The 18129-nt window shown below is 50.2% G+C and overlaps 5 protein-coding genes across 5 annotated transcripts; 3 read left to right on the top strand and 2 right to left on the bottom strand.

The window, feature by feature from the left end:
• Nucleotides 1-38: 38 nt before the first annotated feature.
• On the top strand, nt 39-4622 carry BP5553_07157 (uncharacterized protein; the record flags this gene model as incomplete). The annotated part of the gene is made up of 1 exon (XM_032015780.1): nt 39-4622. The coding sequence occupies one exon, from the start codon at nt 39-41 to the stop codon at nt 4620-4622; it is 4584 nt and encodes a 1527-aa protein (XP_031868049.1).
• A 2393-nt stretch (nt 4623-7015) lies between these two features.
• Nucleotides 7016-8692, top strand: BP5553_07156 (uncharacterized protein; the record flags this gene model as incomplete). The annotated part of the gene is made up of 3 exons (XM_032015779.1): nt 7016-7301; nt 7355-7606; nt 7662-8692. 3 exons carry the CDS (start codon nt 7016-7018, stop codon nt 8690-8692), a joined length of 1569 nt encoding a protein of 522 aa, XP_031868048.1.
• Nucleotides 8693-10834: 2142 nt separating this feature from the next.
• BP5553_07155 (Uncharacterized protein) lies at nt 10835-12303 on the bottom strand (the record flags this gene model as incomplete). Its single annotated transcript, XM_032015778.1, has 4 exons — nt 10835-11601; nt 11691-11845; nt 11896-11977; nt 12039-12303. 4 exons carry the CDS (start codon nt 12301-12303, stop codon nt 10835-10837), a joined length of 1269 nt encoding a protein of 422 aa, XP_031868047.1.
• A 3644-nt stretch (nt 12304-15947) lies between these two features.
• Nucleotides 15948-16331, top strand: BP5553_07154 (uncharacterized protein; the record flags this gene model as incomplete). Its single annotated transcript, XM_032015777.1, has 1 exon — nt 15948-16331. One exon carries the CDS (start codon nt 15948-15950, stop codon nt 16329-16331), a length of 384 nt encoding a protein of 127 aa, XP_031868046.1.
• A 191-nt stretch (nt 16332-16522) lies between these two features.
• BP5553_07153 (uncharacterized protein) lies at nt 16523-17731 on the bottom strand (the record flags this gene model as incomplete). The annotated part of the gene is made up of 6 exons (XM_032015776.1): nt 16523-16623; nt 16674-16773; nt 16820-17254; nt 17309-17373; nt 17423-17578; nt 17650-17731. The coding sequence occupies 6 exons, from the start codon at nt 17729-17731 to the stop codon at nt 16523-16525; spliced, it is 939 nt and encodes a 312-aa protein (XP_031868045.1).
• Nucleotides 17732-18129: the final 398 nt, after the last annotated feature.

Genomic DNA, 18129 nt, shown 5'->3' with positions numbered 1-18129 from the left:
GTTAACCCACGCCTCCCTCATGATCGACAACAAGAACGATGCTGCACCGAGGCAGTAATACCCGCGGCGCGCGCGGCCAGCAGCAGAATCGTTCAAGAGGATCAAGAGGTCGCGGTTCGACGAGTCGAGGAGCTTCAAACTCCTCTAGTGAGTACTATGATTCTCAAATCCCTACAGGTCCACGGGCTCTTAGAGATAGCTCTAATACCCACTCATTTCGTGGAGGATATCGTGGCAAAGGCCCGAAGAACAATTACTTAAGATATGAACGTATAGGTACATCATCGACGAGCGATCCTCCAAATCCATTCGAGGAAGAACGACTCCAAAATGCTGCGAAGCGCGAACGGAGGGGCCAAAATCCTACGATGGCCAAGGCCCGAGGAGGTAGACAGCTACCCACGCCCATACAAGGCAAACAGGTCCGATTCGCAGATGAACCGGCCGACAACCAGCGAGACTCGTTCACCGAAAGCCCAGTTCCAGCACCACGGAATCCCTTTGAGACTGCGGTGAACCCCAATTCTTCCTCTGGATCCACGGCTACTAGCTCATTTAATACCTTTGCTACTAAGAAAGATGCGCCCGCCAATCCCTTTGGGGCACCAAGTACTACAAGCAATCCGTTCGGAGCCCCTTCACAACCATCTCCGCTTCCCCCTTCGAAAGGCATATTTGGTATGCCTTCGCAACCTCAACCGAACAGCCATGGGGCAACGGGGCTTGGGAAACCCTCCACAAGCGTCTTTGGAATGCCGTCGAACACTAGTTCGGGAAAGTCTCTACCGAATCCTTTCCAAAAATCCCCGACGCGTATATTTGGTACGCCGCCAACCGTTCCCCCAAATACCCCCCCCGGAGCATTATCAAAACCGAATGGATCTTCGGGTTCGTCACCCAGTTCAAGTACATTTGGGGCATCTTCGAACGGCGTATCCTCAAACCTTCAAAAAACGTCCTTTGGTACCCCTAGTTCAATAAGTCCATTTGGCTCAGCAAGACCTTCGAATGCATCCTCGAACTTTGGCGGTGATTTTCCTAAGCCGGCGACCAATGGAGCTGGTCGACCAAAATCTGTTACTCAGGCGAAATCCCTGGCACCGGTACCCACGCCATCGTCAGACAATTCAAAATCCCGAACCAGTGCACTGGGTAAAAAGATAGATCAGCTTCTCCAGAGACAGGGACTAAATGCGCCGACCTGGCCCAATTCAAATCCTGGTGATGGCCAATTCAGAGGCTTAGTGGAGGGCTATTGGAGAGCATTAAGAAACTACCGGACTAAGGTCCGGGCATGCCTAATTAGGGAAGGCATAATAGATGATCCAGACAAACCCAAGAAACTTAGCGAGGCAATCAACTTCAAGGGAACATGTGAGGATATGTGTCCCGAGTTTGAAAAAGCGACTAGAATTTTCGAGCGCGATGTCAAGAGTGCTGAAATGGGTACCAGCCCTGCCGGGACACTATGGCCAGATACTAATAAAATGGTCAAAGCTCTGGCAAGATCTTCAGCTGGTCAAGATGCGCCATTGCCCATGGATGTGAGATCGCCTGCTGCATTGAGGAGGACGCTTGATTATCTGATTCGCTCAGTTCTGGGCGACGATGACGAAAACCTTCCTAGAGTTCATCATTTTCTCTGGGATCGAACACGAGCAATCCGCCGAGATTTTGTCTTTCAATCAGCATTGAGTCGTGACGAGTTGCTTGATCAAGTGTACTGTCTCGAACATATAACCCGGTTTCATGTCGTCTCATTGCACCAAATGTCAAAGATGGGAGTCGTGCCGGTGGAAGAGTTCTCGGAGCATCAAGAAGTGGAACAGCTTGGAAAGGCACTTCTCTCACTCATTCACGCCTACGAGGATTGCAACGCCCAGAACATAGAATGTGAAAACGAGGCCGAATTCAGATCGTACTACGTATTGTTCAACAGCCACAGTCCGGGGATTTTGAAGACGGTGCAAGATTGGGGATGGAAATTTTGGGGGGAATCGGATGATATTCGGACTGCAGTCACTCTCGTCGAAACCCTGCAAAATATTTGGGACACACATGGTCCGGTCAAACCATACTCGACAATGGACACCGCTCAAAACGCATACGCCCGATTCTTCTCCGTCGTCGAGGATAGAAAGGTATCATACACAATGGCCTGCTTTGCAGAAATTCATTTCAATTTCGTGCGAAAGTCTATCCTAAAAACCATCCTGGCATCATACCGCAAGCAGCGAGACCAGACCAAGGATTGGACGCTATCAAATTTAAATCAATATTTACGATTTGACGATGAAACCGATATCGTCTCATTTGCCGAGGCCTATGGATTGCAGTTTGGTGAGGACGATGACGACTTGTACTTGTCTTTCGAATCAGAAGGTGTTTCGGATCCTCACCCGCGGTTGAAGCAGCCGTATTCCTATCACCTCGTCGAGCGAAAGCGTGGAAGTCATTCGCTGCCAGAAGTGATTGACAGCACTGTTTATGATGAGGCTGAGGAGGAAGAGGTTACCCACAGGGATGTTGTTGGAGCCGGTGAGGATGATGATGAGGATGAAGGCCTGTTCGTGAAGGATAATTTAAATGAACAGCAAGCCAAACCCCAAATTTCTTATCCATCCTTGGCAGAATCAGAACACGGTTCTGAGGATAGGGTCGATACGGCTTTAGAAACCTCAAATCAGTCATCGGTTGTTAACCAAAGCATTGCAAAACCGCTCTCGTTGTTTGACCGAATATCAACGCCGACACCAATTGGAGGTGGTGTCTTTACGCCTATTGCCGCCGAGCAATCCTCTCCCCAGGCGGGCGATACTCCATCCAGTTCCTTTTCTGCTTTTGCGGCAAATAGCAAGCCAATCTTCGGGAAGCAAGCAGACGGCCCATTATTATTTTCAAGCCACACCGAAGCAAAGCAGCCAGAACCGCCCTCTATATTTGCGAAGCCCCCTGAAAGTTCCTCAACTGCTTTTCAAAAAGCCGAAGGACACCCTCTGGGTCCAAAGCAGGATAATTTCGCCTCACTATTTCCGAAAAAGCAGGAGACTGAGCAAGTTCCGCCCTCGGAGCAACCGTCCTCCACGCGACCATCTATCACCCAGCCCGGATCATTGTTTAATTTTTCACCACAAGCATCCCCTTCAGTTCCAGTGGCACAAGCCAGTAGTGGACAGGCTTCATTTCCAGTAAATTCTCCTGTCGCTGCAGGAGCCCCTGAGATTTCAAAGGCCCCGTTTTCCCTTGGAAACCCTCCTGTTGCCGCGCCGACACCAGTTGCGGAGCCTTCAAGTCAAGCGGGTCTTCCTAACAAACAAACCCCTTCAGGCCGGTCGCTATCCAGCAATACCTTTGCGCCAGACCCAGCTCCACTTGCACCTACTGTCCAAATTGCTACGCAGGATACCACTCAACAAACATCAACGCACCTTCCAGAAAAGTATCTTAGTAGTCCGTTTGAGATGCATCAACCCGAACTTGTCGACACAAAGCTTGGGACAAAGCAGCTCCCGGCACCTGATCGAAACGCACAGCTAGCTAAAGTTACTGAATGGGTTGCACTGGGGACCGACGGGATAATCGATCAGTTCACTTCATATACTGTCGAACGGATCCTAAGCAGAGCAGCAGAGATATTCACGAGAGAGGAAGAGCAGCGTGCTGCTAAGGAAGAGGAGACTTTAGCCAATGAACAGGCGGACAGGTTCAGATATCGCTCGTTAGGTACAAAGTACTTTCATATATGGCGAGAAGGTGCCCACCGCTTGCGGTTGAAGCGAAGGGGGAGGGAAGCTCGACAAGCGCGAAAAGAAATGGCGGAAAGTTTAAGAGCATCTAGGGCGGCTCAATCGGCAAATATTGTTGAGGATTTCAGGGCTTCTACTTCTGCTCGACGGCGAGGAAGCTTGGAGAGCCTCTTGGAGGCAACGGGCGTTCTTAATGGCGTGCATGATCCAGACACTGAACTCCAAACTATCGTACGCGATGAGCAGGGCCCTAGGACCAAGAAGAGGCACCGCGCTCAAACAACTATGAATGGCCGCTCTCCGAGCGAGAATCAACACAAACGTGGCAAATCTGACAACCCGCTACGCCGCTCTTTGTTATCGGACCCATCATATTTGACTGGTGGTTCAAGAATACACTTGTTACCAAAGTACGATATCCAGGATGAAACTCGTCGCCAGGTTAGTGGAGTACAGACGGACTATTTCCGCCTAAAAGCCAGAGGAATCGTGACGCTCCCCAATGGCACACCGCTCGCAAGTTCAGCTGTCAAGGGTTCATTGCGCCAAAAACAGTCCTTTGATGGGATTACCAAACCAAACACCCCTTCTAAATTACGTCGCCTCTCACCTCCAAGAAGTGTTCCGTCCAAGTCCACAAGAGACCTGGAAAGCGATGAAAGTGGCGATCCACGAGATGATCACATCCACGCACTGAAGCAGCGGGCGCAGGCTGTGCTATCAGACGATAATAGAATTCGGCACAAGCGGTCTTTCGATGGTGATGATGAAGCACTGTTTGAGAGGGCGAAAAGGGTCAGGGAGCAAATGGATGAGGGAGTACAATGGTACAGGGACGAGATTGAAAGACGGTCGGGAAGTAGAAGTGTATCATAATGCCACACATAAAGCATTTGTTCGGCGTTTGTGAAGGGTGGACAAGGAACTGCCGATAACATCTTGACGATGATGAGTGCAGATGGATGATTCCACATTAGAATATGCATTTGCAGGGCGTTAGTGGAAATTCGAGGAGTTTGTATATAGCATAAAGCGATACCCTCCGCTGTCGGGTAGGAGAATGAGAGAATGAACATGTCTTCAAGGACAACAATGTATATCTATTGACTGGGCTAAATGAACAAATGATGAAATTTTACTTTACAGGCACGGCGACAAGGTAATGATTTTGCCCTCTGGTTACATGAAGACCGAAGTGAAAATAACGAGTTCTACTACCTATTCGCCCTATTCTTCTATCTCATCTTGTCGTTCCCCCTTCTACCCTTCTACTTCTACGGAATCTTTCCTAGTATTCCCTTGCACAGCTGGAGGAGAAGGGGACTTGTAATTCCAGTTACGACAAGTTGGCCTTGGGATTACTAGCCAGTCACATGCAGTACAGAGCCGATTCCAAGTCACTTAGGCGTACAAGAACTTGAGAGTAGGTTTGGATATTGCCATTAGTTCGACTTAGCATTTGACTTGGCATACAGAGTACGTAGCAGAGCTACTGTAGGATCTTACATCTGATCACATGTGGCTACCTTAGCTTATCGGCCTCGGTCTCGGGCCGTCCCGGCATGGCTCGCTTCCCCGTCCGCCTTGCCCAATGTGGCAGCGTACCATTTCCTGCTTCGCCCCCTTTCCACATCAAGCTTGGCTGCACCTCGTATCGTAGCGCATGGCATCGACGATCTCTCCAGCAAACGGTCATCGCAATATCTCATGTATATTAATTATGTTGGAATCCCAAGCGCTTACGATCGGGCATTTCACTCGTTTCTACTTTATTTACCCTACCGATATGTCTGCAACTGGTGCAAGGTTCGAGAGCCCGTTGGCTCAACGCTCGAGACTCTGGTCTCCCACCCCTTTCAATCAATCGCTTGGATCTCCGTTCAGTTGTCACGTAGTACATTGCATCTCTCGAAAGGGAAGAGTACAGCTCTCATATGCCGCAACAGCGGAGAAATCCGAGCTTACCTGAGCCCTACGAATCACGAGTCGCGGTAGAAGCACATCGCCGAGCAAACTCCGTCTGCAGCCAACATTGCGTCAAGAACTGCTCTAAGCGCTGCCGCGGGGACTCCCTGTACTGAAAGCCCACGAGGGCTGACCAGCCCTCGCGGATCAAGCATTATTGAGCCAACACCCATTCATCTTGAGGCGCGAGGCTCGGCATGTGATCGTACTCTGACTTTGTTGGTGCTCCGGGAGCAGGGCGGAGCTGAATATCTCTGTTCCATACACAGCCTTGGGAGCCGTTACACAAGAAGGCCCACCACAACTGCTCGAAGACAGTGCAAAGTGACCACCCGTCAACTCCCAGTCTATCAACCTGAGTGGTTGTAGCGGCAAGAACATATGCATGAAAGACGCGGCAACCGGGGCTGCGATAACAGCCTGAATATCACCCTATAGCGGGAAGCTCCGCCAGTGGCCAATGGTGATAGACTCGGGACATGCGCAGGAACGCCCGCTGACCAGAGCCATTATGGATCACGGCATACACATTCTCGCCCCTTATCCATAGTTCGGCTTGAGTCAGAACACCCACACACCGATTGTTGGTGGCACTGCCTCTCACTCTCCTGCTTTCCACCGTCCCGATTCATCCCCACACGCAGAGGAAGCCGAACCATCAGTGGCCGATCCCGAATGTTGGCAGAATCGCAGGATTGCATGGTTTGGTAAAGGGACTCTGCTTCCTGCTCCAGCTTTTGCCGGCATTTCAATCTCCTCTGAGCCTGGGCGAGACTTCTGGGGGCCATCCCGAGACTGTGGTCCAGGGCGGCTAACCGACCTGCTGGCACTGATCATTGCCCGTGAGTGGTGGAGGCATAGGAAGGTGTATTGCAAATGCAGCTAAGGGAACAAAACATACTTTGTCCAACATGTTGGTCTCCGCCCTTCTGGCTGCTGCTACCCCCCACCATTTCCTGGTGGATGGCTCCCGAAGAGGCTGCGAGTGCTACTGTGGCCCGTAAGCCATCTGGTGGCTTTTTTTGTATATGTGTTCTGCAGCCCCCACAAGGTGTGGGTGGCTGTTTCGTTTCTCAAGCTATGCATCTGGCTCAAAAGTCTTATGAGAGTATGTGATGACGGCACTCAGCACCTTTTGCTACACTTGAGAGCTTCATCGTTGACTCGCACTCTTTGCGCGGGACAAGCACACGCCGCTACCCGACCGTGACACCTTGCCGCCTAAGTTTGTGAACGGGAAGTTGTCAAATGGTGTCTCTAGGCTTTTCAGAAGCCGTTGGTATCTTGCAAACCAAACATTCATCATGGTTCTCCTCCCTAAACTCTCGATCGTCCCAGTGCTTCTCCTGGCAAGCAATGGTCTAGCTTTCAAGGTTACTCCGGGCTCGCCTTGTACGGAAATATGCCGCGAAGGTTCTGCCCCAGAGAGCTCCGAAGCGGATACCTCAAATACCTTCGGCAGCGAAATAGCATGTCAGGACAAGACTTTGAATACGACGGACGTAGGGAAAAAATTCAAAGCATGTGTGAGCTGTCTGCAAAACAGCACTACATCGGCAAGCAGTGGGAATGATCAGGAGTGGTTTCTCTGTAAGTTGTCGTCTCGAGCGGGGTATATACTTCGTCCTGACCGTTGATATCAGATAACCTACGCTACGCGCTAGGGTCCTGTCTGTTTGGCTTTGCGAATGCCTCGGACGCCGTGTCTACTCCGTGTTCGACATCTACAGCTTGTGGCCCTCTCCAAAAAGCTATTGAAAATGCCGACTTGGTGCCAAGCAACGAGGGTACTTATTCATATTGCACTGCAGACGACCATGCGATACTTGGGTCTTTCCAACCTAAATGCACCAAGTGCCTCCAAGATAGCGGCGTTGAGGTCTATCTATCGAATTGTATGTTCTCGAAGCTATACTTCTAGATTGCCAACACTGACAAATTTGCAAATAGTCCTCATAGCTCTCAAGGCTGGATGTACGCAACAGCCTCCAGCTGGCACCATGATAGGCCTTGATAGCACGGTGTTCACCACTAAGGAAGTCAATATTACTTGGCCAGGCTACAATCCCAATGACCCGCCGAAAGCCAAGGAGCACAAAGCACTCTCAAAGGGCGCTATCATCGGCATTGCAGTCGGGCTTGCTGCGCTATTCTTGATAGCGTCCGCAATCATTTTCATATATTGCCGAAAGCGACGGGCCCTGGATCACCTCAAAGCCCTCAACTCCCCTCTTGATTCCCGCTTTGGGGCTACGAATATCACTTCCCCAAATGCCGGTGCCTACGGGAACCCTTATGGTGGTAGCCCACCCATCAATGCTGCTCCCCTCCAACTGTATAACGCCCCGAAATCCCGACTCTCGAAAGACCAGATTACCCACGTCGGCGAGGTCAAAGACCAAAATAGCTGGCATCGCTACTCCCCGTCGCATTCGGATTCCCAACCACCGGTATATGTGCCATCCTCCACCATCCCAACCCATCAAGCATACATCGCCTCTCCCGCCGAAAGCCACTCCACCAAATTCTCCATGTCGCCCGGCCCAAGCCCAGAATACCCGCCTTCCCGCGTGTCTCCCCACTACTCCCAACAAGCCCACCAATCTCTCCTCAGCACCTCTACACAGTCTCGCCACAATACTCCACTCCCTTCCCCTCCTTCTCGGATTTCCCCGAAATACACGACGCCAATCAATACCCAAGCACCGCCGCAGATCCCGCGCGCCCCATCTCGAAACCAGGGCATCAGCACCAACACTCTTGCGACCCACGCGTCGATCGATGGCAGCACCGGGCCATCAGCGGCGCGATATGAGGGAAGATATGACTTTGAGCTTGCGGAGCAGGAGAGGAGAGAGCGGGAGGCGAGAGGTGAGGTGGTACTGGAGCCAGTGAAGAAGAAGAAGAAAAAGAAGAAGTCGAGAGGTGATGATACTCCTGATAGTGCTGTTAGCGAGGAGCAGTGGCCGGGCAGTTATTGATGAAATTGTCATGTATCCATTTCACGAGTTGAGTTGAAATTTGAAACTGAGCGAACATGGGTTAATTCTTATTGGCAGAATCGGGATAGCGTTGGTGTTGGATGGCAATTGTGTGTTGTCAATTTTTTTCCGATTAGCGGAATTGTCGAGCGGATGGATGGATGGATGGCGTTCTTGGATGAATCGGCGTATTGAATGGAATATCTAGGCTAACTTTCGGGGTGGATTTTGGGTTTTGGATCGAAGTCATATTGATATATATATATTTATACGGGATATTGCTAGATACAGAAATGGCATTATACGGTTTATACCCCTATCTATTTCCCCTGTGTGAAAACATACACCCGTTAAATGTAGTGTGTATTGCCGAATGCATACCATACCGTAGTATCCAAGGCCGTGAAGCTGAAATGAGTCAAATCCAAAGGTGATAGCGCGTCCTAAAATGAAAGCGCGAATTGCGGCCAAAAACAAAAACAACCACCCCTCGCCACAGGTCCACCACAATAATTAAATTAAAAGAAAAGTAGATTAAAATGGCAAAAGACAAAGCCCCGTCGGGCTAAGAGAAACCAGGCGAACTGATTTTAATCATTGGGATATTCCAATTACTGTAGCGGCTGTTACAGCATCCCCCAGATGGACTCTACCCACTGCCCTCGTTATTAGTTCCCATGCCCTCTAGTTTTCAAGCCAGTTATCTTGTTATTGGATTTAGGTTATTATGCGCCCATTGTAGCTTTTTTCGAATTGATTTTAATCAATTATAATATCCCACTTTTTTGGTTTTTGCGCTGCCCCCAGATGGATCATCATACCCCGATACCCTCATAATTCCAACCGTCAGTTTGTTCACTTGGCCAGGGAAACTCAGCGTAGTTTATGCTCGTTGCGGAGCCTCCTCGTGCTTTTTGAGCCATCGGAGCTTATTTAATGAGCAAAAAAGCTATTTGGGGTTATATCCTTTGTTGTGATTTTTTTCTGCCGCGCTCGTCACAGTCACTCGGCAGCGACGACATGAAGGGTAACGGCTAGCGAGGAAAGGGGAGAGAGACCTCTGAGTCACTTTACCTCTCTTCCCCCAACAAGGTCTGATAAATAAATAGATACATAGTGCGTTAATACGAAGGAATTTACTTTGGCTTTCTCACACATAAATCAAATTTACCTAGGAGCAGAAAACGCTTCAGAAGTGACAAGCCACAGGGTGGCTCAAAGAGATCATCTAATTACAGCGTTTCCCATCCTGCTGTCAGCCTAGCTGCAACCTGCGGCTAAGCCCCTCGGTCTTCCAACCAGCCAATTTCCACTGCCACAATTATGCCATAAACCCCCAAATGGATTCCACATGAAAAATAAAAAGGGGCTTATGACAAACATGGCTATTATTACTTATGCTGCGCTTAGATCCGCGGTATCCAACTTTGAAACTTAGGAGTTCTGTGAAAGCGGCGGAGCCGCAATCCTCTATGCATGTGTGTTGGTCTCTCTCTAAGCGGGCTCGGTCCCTTTGGGGGCCAGGGGCGAGGTGAAGGAAGGGAGGGTGTGTGGGTGTGAGGTGGTGTGGTATTACTGTTTGGATTAGAGGACATGGGAGAAGGGAGGTGGCTGGGAAGTGGTGTTTGCAAAAGTTGGATGTGGATGGCTGCATGTCTGGGGTTTGCGGGTTGTTTAGGTGGGGGGCGACTCTGTCTGTAACGCGGCCCTGGCCCAGTCCACTCCAATAGCCTCGGCTGTACATTGGTTGGATATTGTATCTCGGGGGGAAATCAAGTAGACTTCCAAACAAATGTATTTTGTGATTACTCAGGAGGGGACCCGAGGGATAGAGGTCATTCTGGGGGAGGGCCCAACGATATGTATGCAGATGTAGTTCTTTGTTATACAAGTAGTACTAAAATACTATGGGGGTCATTCTCCCCTTTGGCTTCATCTCTAATTAGAAAGATACCATCTCAATCGCGAGATGGTTTGATAGACTTTCGCTATCAGGTTCATCATGGGGTATCCTATCCTGCTCACTCCGTATATGCCAGCCCACAACCATCTCCGGTCGTAAGCTCCAAAAGCAGACGCTAAAACTCCATCCAAGGGAAAAATTCAAGTAAGCAAGGCGAACAAGTGACAGAAAGGGAGCTATCACAAAGCATTTCCCCTCCTACTATCGTCCCCATCTAACCCTGCAGAACCACCTCGTCCATGTCCAGGATGCAGCAAGACCGGCGCAACATTTTGCATCTCTATCTGATCTCCCTCTGGCTCTCTCTCTACCTTCTCCGGCATCTTGCCCTTGCCCCCACCATAACCACTCGCGCTACCTTTGCGGTCCATCGGCCACTCCATGCCCGACATTTGTAGCTGATCATGTGCGGAGACAGGACTGGAATAATGACTTGAATAGGGGCTGAAATACGCCTTCTCGCCCACAGCGCTTACAGGACTCTCTTCTTCTCTCGCGCCCGTGGCCCAAGGCCTTGAAGGCATCAGAGGCCGCGTGCTTTGCGGGGAGTCGAAAAATCCGCCTGCGCTGGAACTCCCATCTTGCATTTGCGGCGTGCCTTGGGGAGGGTGGGCGCCGACATCGTCTTGGAAGTGGTGCTGTTGGCGCCAGTCACTGTACCCGCTCTCGCGTTGTCTCTGGCGAAGGATACGGCGACGGCGGCGCTTTCCGTTCCAGATGATGCAGAATCCGGTGATGATGAGGAAGAGAAGTATGGCTCCTACGGCGATGCCGATTTTGGAACCGAGGTTTAGGCCACCAGTTGCCGGGCCGTTGAACGATGAAGTGGGTATAGAGGAGGGGTTGGTGATATTTACTGCATCGCTTGAGAAGACAGAGCCTTCGATGGAGATTGTTTTTCCAGGGGTAGGCTGTTGTTGACATGCTGCATTTAGGACCGTGGCGACTGATAGATGATAATTTAGCTCGTTGATTACGTATATATGATGTCTTGTTTTGGACAAGAGTGACGGAAAGTAGAGATTGGTAACTTACAGTTACGAAGAAAGATTTGGTCATGCTGGTTTGCTAGACAGAGGTTGCATTTGCCAACGATATCCGCGCTATAGGTAGGACAGAATGAATAGGTACCTGCAGCGGGAGAGAGAGAGTCGAATTCGAATGCACTTTCAAGCGGACCACAAGCAGGGCTAAAGCCCGTCAGATGGATGAAATCAAGGTGGATGGTAAAGAGTCTTACCCAGTTTTACAGGGCGTACTCCCCGCGTTGGTGTTATTCGGATATCCGAACAAACACCAACTTACAGCATATCTCAAGTTATCTAGGCGATTATTAGGATAAGTAATTAAATAGAGGGTCCGAGATAGCTCAAGGGAACTTACATAAACCCCACCGCAAATCTGTCTGCTTGGTCGCTGGATCCACATACGTGCTCGTCAATTGACATTTTACACACGTCTCGAAGCTTAAGCCGGGGAGAGCGCCATAAGTATCATCACGACATGCGATATCCGATCCAGTAGTATTGCCCTGGACATTTCCACACTGTACCGCACATGGCGATGAGGAGATAGACTGTAAAGCTAAAGTAGATGGCGCAAATGTGGTGAGTAGAACGAGTGTCGGTGCCGCAAGGGAAGGCCGCATCTTGGAGGCCGTCTACTAGATCCCGTGATGGGCGAGTAGCTGGTCGACTGGGGGGTGTTCTGGCACTGCGGCCTCGGTGAGCTTGTAGTGATGCTCTTTCTGCTGCTGCCCGAAGGTCGAAGGCTTCCTTTGTTGAACACAAATCGGGGGGAGTTGAGATCTTGACCGGCAAGATTTAAGACGTAGAAGGCAGAGGGTCTGAGAAGAGGCCGCGGTGCAGCTTCAAGTCAACAGACCTGCGAACGCTTGGATCTGAGTTCTGGATGGCAAAGAGGCAAACGTCGGGGGTGCGGTCCACTGTATAAGGTCGCCGGTGCAGGCAGGCACTTGTTGACATTTTCTCCGCAGTTCCGTCTGCTTGTACCATGGTCATGACGGCAGAGGGCCGATTGTACGACACGAAGGCAAGGGGGCATGAAGCCATGAGCCGGGAACGAGACCAACAATCGCTATTGAACAATAATTGAGAGGGCGAGCAGCAGGAGCAGGCTGAGGTTCACACGGGAGCAGCAGCAACAGGGGGCGCGATGTGATGCGAGGTACTGGAGGCACTGGAGACCCTGCCGGCAACCTGCCAGCATCAACATCCAGCACTCGATTCGACGATGATAGCCCAATGATTGGCGGCCGACCGGCCTGACCACAGGGCCATCAGTGCCCACCGCCCATCACTGCGCCATCAATATGCGGAGGGATGCACACTTGAGGCACATAGCGCTTTGGGGGCCCTTTGGAGCAGCCATTGGGCCCCCAATCACCCCGTCACAATCCCGTTGCGAGCTTGCGAGGCCGGTGCTGAGAACCGTCGTCTATCGCGTGGTGATGAGTGGCGGGCAGCGCACGAGAGAGCACATTTCGCTATCGAGACGAACGCATCGAAACTGCTCCAGGCTGACGCTATCGTCTTGGATTCAGCACAAATTGGTGATGACCGGCTGTCTCCGCGCAATGGCGCACTCCGTATATCTCTTGGTGCCTCGGCCGAGATATCAAGCGCAAGCTGCTGTGGAACAATCACAATCACAATCACACGTTGATATTGGTATTGGCATGGATTTCCGTGGCTTTGGAAACATCGCCCAGACTGGCCTGTATGGTAGCATGGAGTTGCAGTGGTGGTGATGCTTGTGGAGGTGATGTGGAGGTGGTGGTGTTTTTCATTGGTACTCTGCTGCTGACGCGGGAAAGGGGGCCAAAGGAGCGACACGGCTTTTGGCCCCATCCAGAAACACAGACATAACAGCCACGCACGCATAAACACACTCTCAAATCCCCAATCATGGCCAACATAAACACCAACAGAACGTCCAACACTAACTACCAACACCAACAAAACCGTTACACCTCCAAGTCCCGGGCGCTTCAAGTGCTGTGCCTCTCCCCGCGACGCCGCTCCCCGGATCCGCCGGATATCACCCATCACCGCCTTCCCACCATCCCTTATGGGCGCATGAAACGCCACACCCACAAGAAAATGCAAGCAAGTAATGTAATAATTTATCTCAACCTGCGATCTTATCGCGCTCGCAACCTCTACTGTATCCTTACGGAGTACAGTAAGACATGAAAGCGACGACATAGCGACGCTGACAGAAGGGCCTCGGCTGAAAAGAAGGATGCCTACCCAGAGGTGCCAACACAACAATTAACCGGCGGCGATATCTGATCGATACGAAGCAGGTCAGGCACTATACCGCAGCATCGCTTGGATTATGTCAAATTTATGTGCAGGCCCCGGTTCCATTGGTGTTGCTCTGCAGCTTGGGAACTCTTGTTTTCCTCTCGGCGGTTACCCAGATAGCCGGGACGAGATACTTGAATTCTACATGGGCAGCTCCATCCTCGTCTTTGCCTTCTCGCCTGTCCACCGGGGAGGTTGAAGCCGAAGAACAATTATGAGTCGAGGTGTGCGAGAACACATGCCAAGCGCTTACCATGTGACAGTTCAATATGTCCGTAGATATGAATATTTCCGGGTTTGGGAGATTCACAGTAAGACTACCTGCTAATCAGGGGGAGGTAACATACCATGAAGGCTTGTGATAATCTGGAATCCCGGATGGACGTATCTTAGGCGCGCAGGAAAAGATACCCACCAAATCTGATATGTCGGGCACCAACGGCGACACAAGTCTAGATTGTGAATATCGAGTGTGGTTTCGAAAATCCCATCCCAGCAACGGAATTTAATTCTGCACAATAACATAGTTAGCGTCTAACTATTACCATGACGGCTTGTGACGAGATCCAAGGGGTACAGCGAGGCAAAGCGCTTAAAAGCTGGGTGTAAGTAATCCCAATCAATATATCGGTTGACGATGTAGCATAAGTTGAAAATTCGGTAGGCAAAAAGGGGTTTTGAAGTTTTATTGTCATGCTGGTTTGGATAAATAATAGCAAGGAGCTTCCCAATGCAGTAATCATAATACATCCTGACAGAGGGTTTGTGATGAGAATTGAAGAATCAATTAAAAGCGCGTAGCAAAACGAAAGAGGAGAGGGGAAGTCCGAGCTGGGCGGCAAGTAGCCATACTGAGACAAACCAAGTATGGAATTATTTTACTTGTGCTACGAATATTTAGTTTCGATAGGTTTCGCTTGTGGGGTAGCTTGGGAAAAGGGGGTTGTCAAGGTAATCTGCGCCGAATCTTAACCTCTTAAACCATTCAATTTTCAAATTGTTTATATCAACCGTTCTAGTTATTAATCGGCTTTGGGTGTACACACACGCTCCCTATTAATAAACCACGTTATATAACTTTATGTTAAAAATGATATCCCACTATTATTTGCCGAGCACGTGTAATCACGCGCGAGCTGAATAGTAGGCCTTTTGGACTATACAACTATTAATAGCGAGATATAATCGGCTATTTCTCTACTTACAGTACCACCACCTTCTGCCAGGATTACATACTCTGAAGGGCAATTAGCCGCTAGAATAACACCACGTTTTCGACTTCCAAGCCATAAGTAATAGTATCGACACTCTCCGATTCTGTCAAGCTATTACCATAACATGTCTCTTATGCCTCATCGAACCTCCTCGTCCTCGTCCCCTTCGGGCAAGGACTCCGCAATAGCAGCCCGGAGTCGCCTCTCAAAGCTCAAATCATGGCTCAATAACCTCTTCCCACGAGCCTCCAGCCGCCATCCGCCACACGCACAGATCCACTCGCGGCTCCTCAGCACCCTCCCTCTCGAGATCCGGCGTCAAATCTACGCCTATATTCTCCACTCCTACGGAACCGTCCAACATATTACCCGCTCTAATAGCAAATTGACACACATGCGCTGTGTGTCCCCAACTTCACATATCTATTTCCAAGACCGGATCACTGGAGATACTGTCTGTGAGCCGTTATATGATCCCGACTATCGCAAGAGCGTACAAAATGGCTGGGAGATAGTGCCCCTGCTCTTGAGCTGTAAACAGACGTAAGCCTCGCCTTATATATGATATATACAATATACTACTGCTCTAGCTGACCTAGTCTAATAGCTATCTAGAATTTATTGAAATCGTTTATTTATCTACTACCTTTCGCCTCCATATGAGTACCGCCGTACAATTTATTACTACTGTCCCCGCCCCCCTTATCGCCCTTGCGCACCTCTATCTCTTTATCGGGATAACCAGCCCTATGTACCTACCACCCCGCGCTTGGCCTATTGGCTTTACAGCCGCTAATTCTAATCCCAAAACCGCCGAAGCGGAGTGGGAAGCTTGCTGGCGCGCCTTCGCCCGCCTACAGGTCCGCGCCCTGGTTGTCGAGATTCTAGATGACGGAATACGAGTGCCAGAAGAGGCGCTATTACAGCCGCTTAGGAATATAAAGGCGGGAGAGCTTGAGGTCGTACTGCCGTGGCCAAAGGGGTTGGAAACAAGTGGCGAGTTTGGGGACGCGGGGTTTGCAGTCAGGAGACCTCCGGAGGGCACGAATGTGATGGTACATTGGGATGTTGACAAGGGGAATCCGGGAGTGGGGAAAGGGAGGGGGGTTTGGGAGCGGCTGAGGAGGCGGTGATAATGGTAATACAATAGCATAGAATAGGCATACAATAAGGCCTAGCAGCAAGTAGAAGAGGGGAGAGGTGAGTGAGAATTTCATTCCGAGCTGGGTGGACGTGCATTTCAATTTTAATTGCAATACTCTATATAAAATATTTCTCTCCTGTATTATTTACTACTAGCTAGCTCCCTTCCAAATCCTAACTCCTACTTCTTATCAGCGAGTTTCTGCAATGTCCCGTCCTTGTTAACCGTGTACCCCCTATGTAAAACAAGCTCGACCGCCAGCGCGAAATAAGCAAGTGAATCTGTTTCCGTCAGCGCCTCGCTATCTCACGCGCACCATTCTGATACATACCAGCATTCTCGCTTTTCTGACACTTCACCGAGTGCTTCCACCCATAGCACTTCCCCGCTGGCGTATCATCCGAATATCCCGCAATTGCAGAATGCGTCATCTACACCCATCAGCTGTAGCACAAGCACACAAAGCAGCCGACGCACCTCATGAAGTAGCACGTGCTCAAATCCTGCTAGCGAATCAATCGGCGTCGCAGTCTCGTGATTTAGCTTCGCGTTGAACTTGGCCAACAAATTCTTGGCCTTCACATCCGCCGCCTTTTTGACCAGCTCGTCGGGCGTGTCGTAGCTCGGCGGCGGCCCGGCAAGCTTCCTCAAATACCACGGACACAGCTGGATAGTATCAGCTATCCTCTCCCTCTGGTCCTTGCCATCCTTGTCCTTCTTGGATCCCAGGTTGATGGTGAGGGCGCGCGTCGAGGCGTCGCCGTTATGGTTCTCACTGCGACAGTCGTCCATCAGCGCGCCGCCCTTCACCCTTGCATTCCGGTCTGGGTCTTCATAGCCGATCTTCTTTCCCTTGTTCTCGGGGTCCCGGCCTATGTAATCGGTGATGCGGTCGGTGGAGCAGTACAGTATCTGCAGCGGGTGTGAGTAAAAGCTGGTTGGAGGGCTATAGGGACAGGTTCATACCACATTGTAAGCAGTTGGCCTAGAGGTGGAGAAGATGTCAAGCCATTGTATGGCTTCGAGTCGTTCTGGAACTGGTCAGTTCTATTGGGCTGCACTAGGTTTTCAGTTCCGTACGTGCTGCGTCGGCGGCTTTGGCGTCGTCGCTGCCGAAGACCACTTTCACCAGCGCATCGACATGCTTGTCTCGAGGTATCTTCCTAATTTCTGCCTTGGCCTCTGTTGCGCGTTGGAAGGCAACGGTCATGGCATTTTTGAGTGGTTGTTCGATACCTAATCCATTAGCTTAGGATATCCAAATCGCACACAGAGCAATGTCGCCAGTCCTGTTAACCTTGACTTACTCTGGCAAGACTCGTGCATACCCCAGCCATAAGCCACCTGCCCCAGAACACCAAGGACAATCAACAGCAAAAAAGCAATCATTTTGAAATGTGGACTACGGGGAGAAATGGCGCTCTGAATCTGGTCTACACAAGGTAGGGAATATAGCCAGGCGACGTGCGAGAGCTCTATATATTTACCAACACCTTGATACCCTACTCGTGTTTTAACACAATAGTTCTTCATGAAGGATCTCGCCCAACGAGGCGCATACCGTTCTCACACTTCCCACCTACACAGCTTCATCTCGAAATAAATTGATATTACTTAAGAAATAGGATTGGTTTTGGGATTTTGGCTGTAGGATTATTAGTTGTTGGTTGCTAAGTTGAGGACTGAGGCGTAGCAAGATTGTTGGTTTTTAGTTGGTAGTTACTGGGTTGATATTTTGGACGTAGGATTTTCTTACTGTTAGTTACTAAGTTGATGACTGAGGCGTA

This window comes from Venustampulla echinocandica (genome assembly GCF_003357145.1).
Source record: "Venustampulla echinocandica strain BP 5553 chromosome Unknown scaffold_5, whole genome shotgun sequence".
In the NCBI taxonomy this organism is placed as follows: domain Eukaryota; kingdom Fungi; phylum Ascomycota; class Leotiomycetes; order Helotiales; family Pleuroascaceae; genus Venustampulla; species Venustampulla echinocandica.
The sequence above is the reverse complement of the archived record's forward strand: the minus strand, read 5'-3'. Positions and strand labels throughout refer to the sequence as shown.